We start from the raw sequence: 14,359 nt of genomic DNA, 5'->3' as shown, positions 1-14,359 counted from the left end.
ATTTTGTAAAAATTAATTTTGATAGTGAAGCACCTGTGCATGGCACAAGTAAACAACATATGGCCCTATTGTTATGTGGTTTGAGAAAATAGTGGGAAGTGTTCACATGTTAATAATGCCTAGATTCCTCTGTTAGCCATTTATCAGTATGCACCAAGCACCGCCTTCTTTGAGCTTCTTATCACAGTGATTGCAGTACAAATGCCTCCTAAGAAGGGCTATTTCTTAATCCTATATGGTCAATTTGTTTATCGGATAGCTGTTTTTAGTGACAAGAAATGAAGCATCATGATGTTAATGAGTACTTAGGAATGCGGGGCCCTGAAAAGGGAAGTGGGTCCTAAAATAGAGTCTCCTCAGATTGGTCATGTCACCCATGCTGGAAGCAGTCATATCCACAGGCCTTGAATGCTTATGTCATGTACCACGAAGGTAAGCATCAGAAAGACACCTAGAAATGAACTCAAATCAGAACAGGTCAGGCAACAGAAAAAGAAGGTATAATTTACTGTTTGTTTACGATGCCAAATGTTTAATAGGACCCGAGTAAGAAAAATACTAAATTTCTGGACTTATTTAATATACATGTTCTTAGATTAGAAGCAAAAGAGTAGCAAAGACATAGCCGAACTCTGTTAACATGCAAATTGTATTTCCACTCAACAGAATTTGTTGTACCTATTAGTGCCAGGCACTCTGCTAGGCATTGGGGATGTGAGAGTGACTCTGGCAGATGCGTTTCCTCTTCCTAGTGGGGAAGGAATATAAATAACCACGAGAGCTATGGCAAGAAAGGTACAAGGGACGAGGAGTGTACAGAGGAAAGGCATCTAAACCCAGGCTTCCCTGCAGTGACCGGAGGGTGAGATGTCATGGGATCAAGAGTGGGGGTGGTGGTGGTGAAGGGTTTCAGGAAGAGGGAGCAACCTCTGAGGAAGCCTTTAGTTGCCAACTCTGACCTTCCCAGAAACACTTAGCCAAAGGGAAACCCACGATTTAGTGGTGAGTGTCTAAAACATTTAGTTTCTTACCCAGATTCAGCCCAAGGTAAATCAAGTGCAGGATGACAGTGTAACACCCCACTTCACAGAGAGATTTCCAAAGAAAATCTTGATAATAATTAGAAGAACGACAGCAGGTCAGGCTTGTTGATGCATTTTATTGTGAGATGGGGGAGTCTGGTAAAAAACTAGAAAATGACCATGGTGTAACAAGGAACTTAAAAATGAAGAATCAGATTTGTAACTTACATACATGAATACAGGAACAAATTGGCACAAAATGTTAAACATTGTTCCCAACACTGTTTATATAAGGTTATCCTAATTTGGCTTACTAAGGAAATGAGAGTTTTATGGTTAGGCTAATCTCTTAATAAAACTGCAGAGCATCATGCTATTAGTCACACAGTGAATTTCAAAATTTAAGAGTTTTATATTAAAAACTGGGTAAAGGTAAAATGACTTGATTGTAGTTGTAAAACTAATACATTCCCATTTAAATTCTGTTCTACAGTCCAAGGCAAGTATAAATGTTAACATAACACTGTTAAATCAAATCTCAATGCAAGAGAACCAATTGCATCTCTACTTTAAATCTTATCAACTTTCCAAATTTTCATACTAAAATATATTATTGTATTAATACAAACTACAGTATTATACACTACACTGTGTAATAAATAAAGAAATATAAAAATAAGACACATAAATATAAAAGTTTTCTAAAACTAAAAGTACATGTCAGTAAGAAGGGTATTAATACTGCCAGGTTTGAAGACGTACAGTACAAAAATGTTGCACAGATCTATAAACTAAAAGAAATAAAATAATACTGATAGGTAAAAATCAGCTAATGTTGTTAATAAACTGGGTCCATAATAACTAACATTTGGAAACAGTTATGAGCCAAACAATGATGGCATGTCCATGTCTGAAATGCAAGTACATGGATAGAGCAGATTAGAAAATTTCCCTTTCATTTCTGTAGAGAAATTTTGAAAGTCAATTAACACAAAATGGATGCTGAGGAATTAAAGGGTGAAATGTCCCAGTGTTTAGGTTTCTCTGACAAGAGTCAGTGGTTTTAAGTTTTATTTGGAATTTTGATACAACAAACAAATCGACAAATGCTAGTTATTGTAGGCCACACACTGAACGAAGGCGGGTTAGAGCCTTGAAAATACTGATAAATGGCACTTACAGCACACAGGTCTTGCTTAAGGCCAAAGGAGACACAAAGCTTCATATCATATCCTTCATATTTGTCACCACATATTCAAAACACGATTACAGACACTGATTCTGACGACTCTGCTGCCCTTCCCAGCATTAACACTGTTAGTCCCTGCAATCAGAACTCAATGGCAATCTTCTGAACTCCATTTGAAACCACGAGTAAGAAACTTCAGTTCTTCTATCGGCTGCTTTCTTAAGGCTAACAATACACTTTAAATGATAATACTCCACTATGACATCTAAGTATTAGAAATTACTACCTTCTAGATTGGATTTATAAAAGGTAGCTAGCATGGTTTGGAACTGCATTATACTTCTCTGTGAAGGGAATTCTGTAGTGCAGAAGTTCTCACATTTTAAAAAACATAATAAAATACTGAAGCGGATTTAGCATACGTTTACCAATAAAAAATTATAAAATTTCTCCCAATTGTACAGCTTAAGAATAAACCAACGTAAGAGTGATAATACTGACAAAAATGAAACAATGCCAGATGCTTACCTAATTAATCAGTTTCCTTTAACCTGTTCAATCTTTGCTTTCCGAGTCATTAAAGTTTTCTAATCTGCTTCGTGTTACAAACTTGTTCCTAACTTTGAAAAATGCATGAAAAATTACTAGGTCTGAGATCAGGCACACCCGGATTTTTTTTTGTGTGTTTTTTTTTTTTTTTTGTATTTTGTATTTTTTTAAATTTTTACTTTACACAGTAGTGAACAGAAACCACAGTATACAGGTTACTGTGTTTCCATGAAAAGCATGTATAATATAGAACAAACTTCATTACCAATTAGAATTTATTTTCCTTCTAGAAAAACTATTAGGCTTCATTTGTTTTTTCTTCTGACACCTGCTCACTATTCTCGCTTACTTTTTGTTCTAAGCTGCTTGCTTGATTTACAGCTTCATCATCCTTCATCAGACCTTCAGTTTTTGCCTCTTCTCCCTCATTCTCTGCCTCTTCTCCCTCTTCTTCCTCCATCTCGTCTTCCTCCTCCTCCTCTTCCTCGTCCCCTTGTGGTTTTTCACATTCTTTTTCTTCCTGCAGTTCTTCCATCTCTTTGTCCTCCTCCTCCTCTTCCTCTTTGTCACTATCTTCATCCTCTTCCCTTGTCAAACTCTCTCTCTCATCTGAGTCGGCCTGTGAGGGGGACGCCTGAGCACCAACGTGCTCGCTCCTCAGCACTTCCGGTCCCGCCTCTTCCTGCTCGGTGCTATCGCGCTCTTCCGCTTCTCTCTTGCAGTAGGAGTAGCGATGATTCATGTGTTGCGAGTAAGACCCAGAGTGTGAGAAACGCTTGCCACATTTGTCACATTGATAGGGCTTTTCTCCAGAATGCAATCGCATGTGTTCAATCAAATGATGTTTGTGTTTAAATGCCTTTTTACAGATTCCACACTCGTGAGGTCTTTTACCTGCAAAATAAGAACACAGCCATGAAACAATCCTCACAAGGATTTTGGGGGCACTTCAGTTTGGGGAAAGCACTGCAGATTTACTTTTCAAGTCATCAGGTTCATCAGCATACCTGTGTGTTCATATTTATGTCTCAATAACGAGCTACTCTTTTGGAATATCTTATCACACAAATCACAAGCATACATTCCATTTTCTGTCTTCCGCATTTTCTTTTTGGGTGGTGTAGAGTCAGAGTCATTCTGATCCTCTACATTTGATACTCCTTCTGAGCTAGTGTCTTGCCTTTCATCCTAAAGGAAGAAAAGAAGATAAAATTTAATTTCTACTTAAAAGATAAACAAGAGACCTATATAAAAGCATAGGTTAAAAGAAACTACTTAATTAAAAAAAAATCTTTTTACTTTAGAGCAAGAGTGCATTGCATCTCCCTCACGAGTGGGGGAGAGAGAAGAGGGGGGCGAGAATCCTAAGCAGGCTCCATGCTCAGCCTGGAGCCAGACATGGGGCTGGATTCTATGACCTTGATACATGACCTGCACCAAAAAGCAAGAATTTGAGGTTTAACCAACTAGGCCACCCAGGTGCCCCGATTTATACTTTTAATAATTTGACCAAAGCAAGCATACTACTCATCACTGCAGATGGGCTCCAAGGGTGGGGCTAGGTGACAGGTGGGGGTTCATATAGACAAAAGGGAGGTTGGGGGCAATATAGTTACAATGATGACAAAAACAAGTGATCAACTGATGAAAAGAAAGGACACCAAAAAGAAAGAATGTAAAATGCATAGTAACCAAATTTATTTGGTTCCAAATAAATAATACCTTTATGAGAAATTTGCCAAAAATATTAACTTAAGGGTTTGCTACATAATCACTAATTTCCAACTGCATCATTGTTTTCATTCTGGGTTTTACAGAGCAAAAGTTAAGATTCTATTTTTACAAAGTGGTCTTTGAATTGTGTCCTCCAGAATTTCAGAATTCTATGAACTGACCTCCCTGGTTTTTTTTTTTTTTTTTTTTTGAAAAGAGAGGTCTGCTCTACTACTTTTCTAAGGAACAAGATGAAAAACTGTGCAGGAGAGTCTGCATTTTCAAACAAGAATACTTGCTAGTCAAAATAAATCTGCAGACTTTCACTGGAATAAAATAATTTCAGCAGTCTCAGGGAGGTACTTTTGTGCAGGATGCTCATGTAGGTAAACAACGATTGGTAGAGGAATTGGGTTCCTCAAGATCCTCCCATCTTTCCTAGTGTCTTCCGTTCTATTGTCTCTAAACCCACAAATTTTCTGAAAGTTCAAAGGTTTTTACAACATTTCTTGTAGTTCTGCAAGGTGGGAGAGGTGCAGCCATTTGGGTCATTTGTGAGCTGCCGGTTTGCGCTGAAGTAACCTGACTACTTTTATTGCTATTTGATCTGGTCATATGATTAACTGAAAGGTTAGTGGGTCTCCCTTTATTCTTCAAAGGTGTACACAGTGTTTTATACACCAAGAATCTAGGTGAAGTCATTGGTCATGTGAGAATTTTTTTCAAGAGTAATCACAATGGCAGGAAACCCAATCAGTAGCAATATTTAAGGGGGAAAAAAGCAGCAAATACACATTTGAACAGGATATTGTAATTATGTTCATTGCACCTACTTATAGCATGAATTTGGATAAAAGATCAAATTTATCCTGGTATTTGGTTGATTCAATCAGAAATTGATGAAAAAAATTGGGGGGGGGGGGACATCAAGGTTGGTGACCTAGAAAAAGTCTGGACAATGAGCCACACAATAGTCACACAAAATGGTTCTATCTAAAACCACATCATGGATTTTGGGGGGAAAGTAAGGAGGGAAATGTATATATAGATTCACAACAATGCTTCCTCATATATATTAATTATGACTGAATACTGTTTTAGTTCACAGCTCATAAAGTGATCAGCACATTCACTAGATGGGCTCTTTGTATACTTCTTATTTAATTAAAGCCTTTAACAAACATAGGTGTTAACACATAAAAAGTAATAACTAAGTTCTGCTGGGGTGAAATGTCTATGAATGGCAACATGGTTTCATGTGTTAGTTATCATAAGGCAGAAACCGTTACTAATTTGGGAATATAACTATAAAACCAGGAATCCAATTAGTGAGTATTCCAGTATTTCTTTTCTTCCTTCAAATAGTCAAGTTTTCGGCTGAGAATTCTCATTATCAGAGTAGAATAACAATTAAAACTGTAGTTGATAACTATCCCTTGGATTAGTAAAACACTGAAGACGGGATGCTACAAAAGTTAAAGCAAACATTCATCTATTTCTTTTCAAAAATGATAGTCTGTATCAACCTGCTTGGCTCTACAGAGACTGATTTTTATTAGAAAAATTTCACTGAAGGGGTGCCTGGGTGGCTCAGTCAATTAAGCCGACTCTTGGTTTTGGCTCAGGTCATGATCTCTTAGCTTTGTAGGTTCGAGTCCCACTTCAGGCTCTGTGCTGGCAACGCAGAGCCTGCTTGGGATTTTCTTTCTCACACTCTCGCTGCCCCCCCCCCCCCCCCCCCCCCCCACTGGCGCGCGTGCTCTCTCTCTCAAAATAAATAAACTTAAAAAAAAAAACTTTTACTGAAATAGGTCAAACTAGCATTTTACCAAACAACTTCAGGATGGGGAGGACTTTTTTTTTTTTTTTTTTTTTTGGTTACCTGATTCCCATTTGGCTGGATCACTTTCAAGGGTGGTTCCTGGACTGCAGGGCTGACGGTAGTAGAGTATGTGTAAGCCACCTGGGGAATCAGAATAGTCTGCTTATTGGCAGCTAGTGCTCGCAAGCATGGAACACTGTTCTGGTCAGCAATGGCCACGATTGTGGGTAACTGGGCAGTGACTGTAGGTATAGCAATATTTATGGGGTTGGCACTTGGTGGGATTACATTTACAACTGGTTCTGAGTCTGTAACACAACTGTCCTTTTGTGGCTCCTTTTTTGCACAAGATAAGTTCAAGGGTTCTTCCTGGACAGAATAAACACTGTTCTGGTAAACACTAGTGATAGTTGACCTTTCCAATAATTCTCCCTGTTGCTTTGGTAGTGAAAGATCAAGAGGTTCTACTTGTGGTTCTTCCTGTGCACCTTCTGCTGTGTACAAGTAACCCTGTGTATTTCTGGATGAGGAAAGGTTTAGAGGTGAGGGGGATGATGGACTACTTCTGGAACCATTGATGGCTGATCCCGCTGGTAAAACTGGAGAGTTAGTCATCTTCAGGGGGCTTTGCAGACTTGCTGTGCTGTCTGGGGGTTCATTTGCATTTGTAGATTGAGGCTGCTCATCGTTCTTTGCAGGGATATTGACTTTGCCTGGTTCGGGAGAAGATGGTTCAGAAGACTGCACTGAGATCTGTCCAGCTTGCATCTTTTCAAACCACTTTTTTACTACATCCAGTGGTAGGTTTACTGAATCAGCAATTTTTGAGAGCTCTTCTGCACTCGGTTGTGCATTCAAAGCATAATATGCTTTTAGAAGAGACAAAAGGTTCTTTAAAGGTGGCTGACTGGGAGACAAATTGCCATCTCCACTTGATGAAACAGAGGACTCGGGCTTCTCAGCTTCTGGTGCAGGGAGCGGAGGGGGCTGAGCAGGCTGCTTTAGGTCATAGTGCTTTAATTCTGGAAGTGCATTAATATCTCCTGGACATTCGTCACACAGAAGGCAAGTGCTATCGCTCACTCCTCCTTCAAAGCTTTTGTCCTTCTCAGATTTAACAGTAAGATCTTCGGGTAACTTTTCACTTTTGCAACTGTTTGTGGGGACCGGATTTTCTTTTTTTAAATTCTGAGGAACAACTTGAAGTTGGCTAGGCTGCTCAAGACTGTAGTTAATGATAATTTTGGTTGTTCCATCTTGATCAACCAAAGGAAGACTGATGGCGGAAATAACAGAATGGCCACCTTGCTGTATGGATGAAGCATTGATTGTTTCTTGTTCTTTGGATGCAAGATTGGCTTGATTATTCTCCAAAACTTGCCTTATTACATTACCATCTACTGCCACTTTAAGTACATTCTGAATATCGCTTAAATTGATACTTATGGGAGACACCAAACCAACTGTTGGCAGAACAACAGCTTGCACCACACCCTGAGGAGAACTGGTTGCCTGTAACGGGCCACCACCACTAAAAACCCCATTTTGTAAAGGGGTTGAACAGTTGATTCCTGAAGCAACCACAATGGGTTTGAATTCATAATCCACAGGTTCAGTTTTAATTTGGTTTATAGAAAGTTGCTCTTGAAGGGGTTTATTCTCTATCTTTTGCCTTATCTGTGGTCGTGTGGGACTGCCTGGTGAGGCCGAAAGAGATGGTGAGGAACACTGAGATGTCTTGAGTCCTGTTCTTGGTCGCCCATTCACAGGCATCAAGCTGATACATTTCTTGCTGCTTATGTGTGAGCTATAGGAACCAGAATGGGAAAAACGTTTCTTGCAGTTTGGGCATTCATATGGCTTCTCTCCTAAACAAAATAAATTACATTCACTGCATTATTACACATACATTTTTATGTGTCCACATTTTCCTTTAAGCAAGCAGTATCAATTTAAAAAGAGGTTACTGTGGATCTTGTGATACAATTTTATTTAGAATCGTCATTTGCAGTTCAGAACTGACATAAATGCTATGAAGACTAATAAAACCTTAGTCTGAAGTACATGTGCTAGCCAATCAGGGAATCTTTGCAGCATATGTATGTAATATTTCTGCTAACCTTTAAACCTTCAAATAATTCTCAAATAATTACAGCTGACTCTTGAACAACATGGATTTGAACTGCACAGGTTGACTTACACGTGGAAGGTTTTCAATAAATATAATACAGTACTGTGAATGTATTTTCCTTATGACTTTCTTAATAACGTTTTCTTTTCTGGAGCTTACTTTATTCTAAGAATACAGTATATAATACATATAACATATAAAATATGTATTAATTGACTATTTATGCTGTTGGTAAGGCTTCTGGTCAAGAGCAGGCTATTAGTAATTAAGTTTTTGGGAAGTCAAAAGTTGTATGTGGATTTCTGACTGCACGGGGCACCAGCACCCATAACCCCTGCATCGTTCAAGGGTCAAATGTACATCTATTCTTTCAAATCATTTTTGTTATCTTATTTCACCTCCCTATGTTATTTTCTCTATTTCACTATACTTAACCATCCATAGGAGAAATTATTAGAAGAAAAGTAAGTAAAATCTCCCATAAGACTTAAGTACCAATATCTATCCTTGACTGTATACATCATACGAATACCTACACTTCCCATATCCACAAGGTTTTAAGGTTTCCTTGAAAAGATCTTCTCAATGGGAAGAAAACTTTAGATATGAGGTACTGCTAGGAGCGACGGCTTATTAAACTAGGAGGTATGTACTCCTGGAGACATAAGGCAATGTTCTAATGGGTACACAAAACTTTCTTATAGTTTCAATTTTAGTGACAGCAGTTATGGTAATTTAAAACATTGCAATATTAAAACACAGATTACACTATGGAGAATAATAAAACATTTGTGTGAATTGTTAGGAAAATAACCACAATGTCAAAGAAGCACCTTGCTTGTACAGGCCTTCATCAAGTTGCTTCCCTAGACCTTTGGGGGTACAAGGCATTTATTCTTCTTGGCTGTTAGGGATACTTTGGTAGAAAAATTTGAAAAGCATGAAGCCAAATGGAATATTTTCATACAAACCTAATTTTCACTTAAATTTTATAGTTCATTAATTTGTAATTTATAGTTTTCAGACTGAGTCTCAATAAGGTGGGAACCTGAGTCTTCTGTGCCATTTATCCTTTGTGTAGGTCACAAAAATGCTCACTAAACCTTTTCGAGATGAATGAATGGCTAATTGCAGAATTATGAAATACGGTGATGCTAATTTATCTACTCAGTATCAAAATAAAGCTCTTTCTTTCCTCTGTTCTTTTTAAGAATTAAAATGGAAGCAGTGGGAAAGTCGGTGTAAACTCTTCTAATAATGTAAATTCAGTGCAAAGTTTTTAAAAAGTGACTTATATTTTCTCAAAGTATAATTACTTGAAGAATCAGATATTAGAACTGGAAGTGATCTAAGAGGCCCTCTTATTTGGTAAAAGAGTTCATTTTATATCCTTGCAATAAAAAATTCATTTTATATCATCCTTGACTTTGGCTAGTCTCCTGCTTAAGCTCCTTTATTAAAAGAAAGTTATTACCTGCTGGACAGCTCTATGAAAGATGGTCTAGTCTGGTTCTGCTGAGGATCATGAATTTGGGTTCAAAACCTGGCTCTGTCACTTACTATTCTCTAAATCTTTCCAAACTTCAGTGTTTTGGTGTGTAAATAAATGTAGATACATCCTCAATGGACTGTTATAGCAGTTACATGACATAATATAACAAAACTTTTTGTGTGGTCTTAATACATGTTAGTCATTCTTTTAAAAAGTAACTCTGGGGAGCCTGGGTGGCTCAGTTGGTTAAGTGTCTGACTTCGGCTCAGGTCATGATCTTGCAGTCCATGAGTTCAACCCCCACGTCAGGCTCTGTGCTGACAGCTCGGAGCCTGGAGCCTGCTTTGGATTCTGTGTCTCCCTCTCTCTCTTCCCCTCCCCAGCTCACACTCTGTTCTCTGTCTCTGTGTTGCTCTCAAAAATAAATAAACATAAAAAAATTAAAAAAAAAAGGTAATTCTACTGAGAGCTAGGTTGAGTACTAAGCCAGATTTCCCTTGTTATAACAGCCTACTTTCCTGCCCACTGATGCCACACACAACAAGTCTAACTTTTCTTCTGAAAGCCAGATTTTCAAACTGATGATGAGCTGTCATCTGCATCCTTAAACTTCCTTTGTGTGGATTAAATATACCGCGGTCCTTCAAAGACTCCTCATAGGACATGGTTTTTGGAACCCTTACCCACTTGTTAACTCATCTCTGGAAATTCTCCAATTTATCAATATCTTTCCAAAGGGATGCCTGAAATATGATTCAATACTCAAAATGTATCAGGAAAATTTCCAGTGGGGGTAAAATGAGGGATATGTTTTAGTATATCTCCATTTTAACATTTTATTTTTTTTTTTTTTAAATTTTTTTTTTCAATGTTTATTTTTTATTTTTGGGACAGAGAGAGACAGAGCATGAACAGGGGAGGGGCAGAGAGAGAGGGAGACACAGAATCGGAAACAGGCTCCAGGCTCTGAGCCATCAGCCCAGAGCCAGATGTGGGGCTCGAACTCACAGACCGCGAGATTGTGACCTGGCTGAAGTCGGACGCTCAACCGACTGCGCCACCCAGGCGCCCCATCTCCATTTTAACATTTTAAATCATTGGATAACATTTTAAATTATTGGATAACATTTTCAGATAAGCTATATGCTTGCTCTCTTGCTAGAGACACTCAAAATATAAGAATCTATAATATAGATTATTTTTATCTTTACAAACAGGGAGGCAGAGGAGCACAGTGGCTAAGGCAACCACTTTGGAGTCAGGATACCTACACTGGGGCTCCGGCTTTGCCATGAAGAGGCTGAGTGACTTTGGATAGGTTAATTAAGCTCTCTGAACCTCCATGTTCTCATCAGTAAAAAAGGAGGAAATAATAGCATCTATCTCATAAGGCCGTGATGAGGACTGTATGCATTTATGTACCCAAATAACTAGAATGTGACTGTAAATAGTTAAGTATTCAATAAATACTAGTTATCATTATTATTGTCGGGAGTTACCTGATATTGTATCATCACCAGAAATAAAGTGCAGAAAAAACGTTGTAAAGCCAAATCCACTATGTTTGTTGGAAAACCTCTTGTTTCTAATTTCCTAGCTTTACGGGTTATAGCTAAAGTATATCACCTAATTCATCTGTCCTGCAACTGTTAAACCCTGGAGGTGGCATCAGGAAGTTGTGCTGTGAAAAGTCAGATGTCCCATGAATACTGATTTCTTTTTTGTAATGGCGGAAGTGGGTGTTTGGTTGCATCTGATGTAAAAATTTTCCAGGCTAAAGGTCTAGAGCTATCGAAAAAACCTAAATTATTTTCTGGAGAGGATCACGGGCTGGGAGCAGGAGCTCTTTTGCCTCACCTCTGAGTGGAGGGGAGGTGATCTGCCCCTCATCATAGCTCAGCTCCCACAGGCAGAGTTCAGATGATGGGCAACACACATGACTCTGCAGAGGGCTCATTTTAATGGTATCAGAAGAGAGCAACAATTCCGGTAATTTTAGGGAGTATAATTTGAAGGCCCTGATTAAAAACACAGCTGAGAACAAAATTACAGAGGTTTCTTTAAGGCTATGAAGCTCATCCATTGCTAGATACTCTAAACAGTGCTTTCAAAACTATCTGTGGTGAAGGGTGGGGTTTTTTTTCTTTATTTTTTTTCGTTTTAAATTTCCAATCTAATATCAGATTGATATTGTATCAAATATAATAAAATTGTCACAGCGTTTTCTTTGTACAATAGTTTCTGAATGCTTGCTCTCAATTTCTGTAATTTGCCTTTGCAAGACCCAGTCACCACATGTTTACAGATTGGTACCAGTCCCGGGAGGACATTGAATAGCCCCACTTGGCTACCTTCCCTTGGAATAAACCAGACCATCAGAAAGCTGTACACTCGAATTTGTATCCAAGTGGCTGCCCTGGAGACATGCTTTTCCTGAACTGCATTTTGGTGAAATATCACTGGCCTCCTATTGGACAGTCTTGTTTTAAATTTTTTTTTTCAACGTTTATTTATTTTTGGGACAGAGAGAGACAGAGCATGAACGGGGGAGGGGCAGAGAGAGAGGGAGACACAGAATCGGAAACAGGCTCCAGGCTCTGAGCCATCAGCCCAGAGCCCGACGCGGGGCTCGAACTCATGGACCGCGAGATCGTGACCTGGCTGAAGTCGGACGCTTAACCGACTGCGCCACCCAGGCGCCCCAGGACAGTCTTGTTTTAAAAAGAAAACCCTATCAAATTCTCTGCTGTATTATTTTGAGGATATTTGGGGGAAATGACATAAAACGTATTTTGTCCTTTCCCCTTTATGATGCTCCAAGGAACAGCTTTCCCTATGGACTTACTTAGTAGCAGCAAGAGTGATGCTTTTTCTAGTCACTGATTCCTTTTACTTATGGACTGTCTGGGTCTCAGTTACTGACGTAGTTTTCTTATTTCCCAAACCTTAGAGTCTGATGTGTGGTCCCCTTTCAGCACGTGCGTGGCATTTCGTGGTGTTCATTTGTTTTCATGCTTACTTCATGCTTGTGCTACTTTCTTTACTTTACTTTCCTAATATATTTTTATAAATTAAAATTTCCTGCTGTATTAAAGGCATACAAGCCTCATATTAAGACAGGTATAAATACGTAAGGAATGGACTGCGCACAGCACAGAGGGTGCACCGTGAGCCGTGACGCGGCCTAAATTTTCACTAGCTACTTCAGCTGCAGCAGCAGCGCACTGCTAACAAGCTTATCGGAAGCTCTTGACCATCCAGACTCGTAACATTTTTCCAGTACAGACAGTAGTAGCTCCCCACTTTCTACTTGATCAAGACTGCTTTTTGAATGTCAATGCAGAGTTTTGTGATTAAATATCAACTTCCTGTTTCTAGCCCTGCAATTTTAATCTCTGGTGTGACCCATGCTTCCCAATTTTGTATCACCTGCAGGTTTGGTGAATCCTCCTATGTAAGTGCAACAGGACCATGTGACATTCATTTTGTACGTGAATCTTACTCTAAATTTTACTTTTTCCTTCCTTTACCCCCGATCTCAAAATTTAAGAAAACTCTCTTGAATTAGCTATATCTCTATCAACAACTTCAAATCATCTGTGGTAAGAAAATAATAGGTCATTAAAAATGTATTATTGATGGAAATTTTTCAATTGCCCGCGAGCTTTTGCAGTGGCAACTGCAAAAGACAACAACCTCTAATTTCCAGAAATATTAAAGTGTGAAAATATTTAAATGTCTGTGCAACAATCTTGGTTTCAACAAAAGTGGTAACTTTAACATTATTTAGCCCTCAATGAGCAAGACAGTAAAACTTCTAGAAATGCGGTTCCAAAATAAAACACAGATATCACCAATCACCCCTCACAGGGCCACCCGCTGTACTTTTTTTGTAGGATATCTGTAAGATGTAAATGTCAATACAATAATTTCCATGAAATAAGCCATGTGCAGACATCCATTATTTCTCGTTAATTAGAAAACAGTTCTATTTCACTAAAACTATTTAAATCTAAAATAACATATCAAAATTAGTCAGGAGATGAACAGATTTCATAGTGCCATGTGGGACGCTACCAAGTTTTCTTTATAGCTTTTGTTGAAGTGGCGCCGTTAAAGAAATGCAAATACAGTTCTTTATGTCTAGAAGTTTCTAAAACAGACATATTTTTTATCATGTAGTATCATTTTATAAGTAACAATTTAGAAAGTGATATGGAATAGAAAGGTGAAATAATAGGTGAACACATTTTTCTTTTCAATTCTCAGTGCTGCCTTGTCTGGCTAGCTCCGCATCACCCCACACACCATTTTCTATCTGGAGTTTCCACTTCTACTTCTCTCATGTTAAGAATGTCTCCATCTTACTTTCTTGTGCAAACTGTGACTTGTGAATCTTCTTTGTCCTTCCCTAGCTAACTGTGCAAAAGAGGCAATGAAA

At 38.5% G+C, this 14,359-nt stretch overlaps 1 protein-coding gene across 2 annotated transcripts in view; it reads right to left on the bottom strand.

Annotated features, from left to right (window-relative positions):
- Positions 1-1,139: 1,139 nt before the first annotated feature.
- ZEB1 (zinc finger E-box binding homeobox 1) overlaps positions 1,140-14,359 on the bottom strand; it is a 206,668-nt gene continuing 193,448 nt past the window's right edge. For both annotated transcript variants that reach the window (XM_047865196.1, XM_047865198.1), the window contains exons 7-9: positions 6,356-8,163; positions 3,768-3,948; positions 1,140-3,654 (exon numbers count right to left, since the gene is read on the bottom strand). In XM_047865196.1, the coding sequence (XP_047721152.1) occupies positions 3,059-3,654; positions 3,768-3,948; positions 6,356-8,163 (2,585 nt within the window). In that variant the 3' untranslated portion in view covers positions 1,140-3,058. The remainder of the gene's footprint in view (positions 3,655-3,767; positions 3,949-6,355; positions 8,164-14,359) is intronic.

The sequence above is a fragment of the Prionailurus viverrinus genome, chromosome B4, assembly GCF_022837055.1.
Source record: "Prionailurus viverrinus isolate Anna chromosome B4, UM_Priviv_1.0, whole genome shotgun sequence".
Taxonomy (NCBI): domain Eukaryota; kingdom Metazoa; phylum Chordata; class Mammalia; order Carnivora; family Felidae; genus Prionailurus; species Prionailurus viverrinus.
Note: the sequence above shows the minus strand (reverse complement) of the source record. Positions and strands in the feature narration are given on the sequence as shown.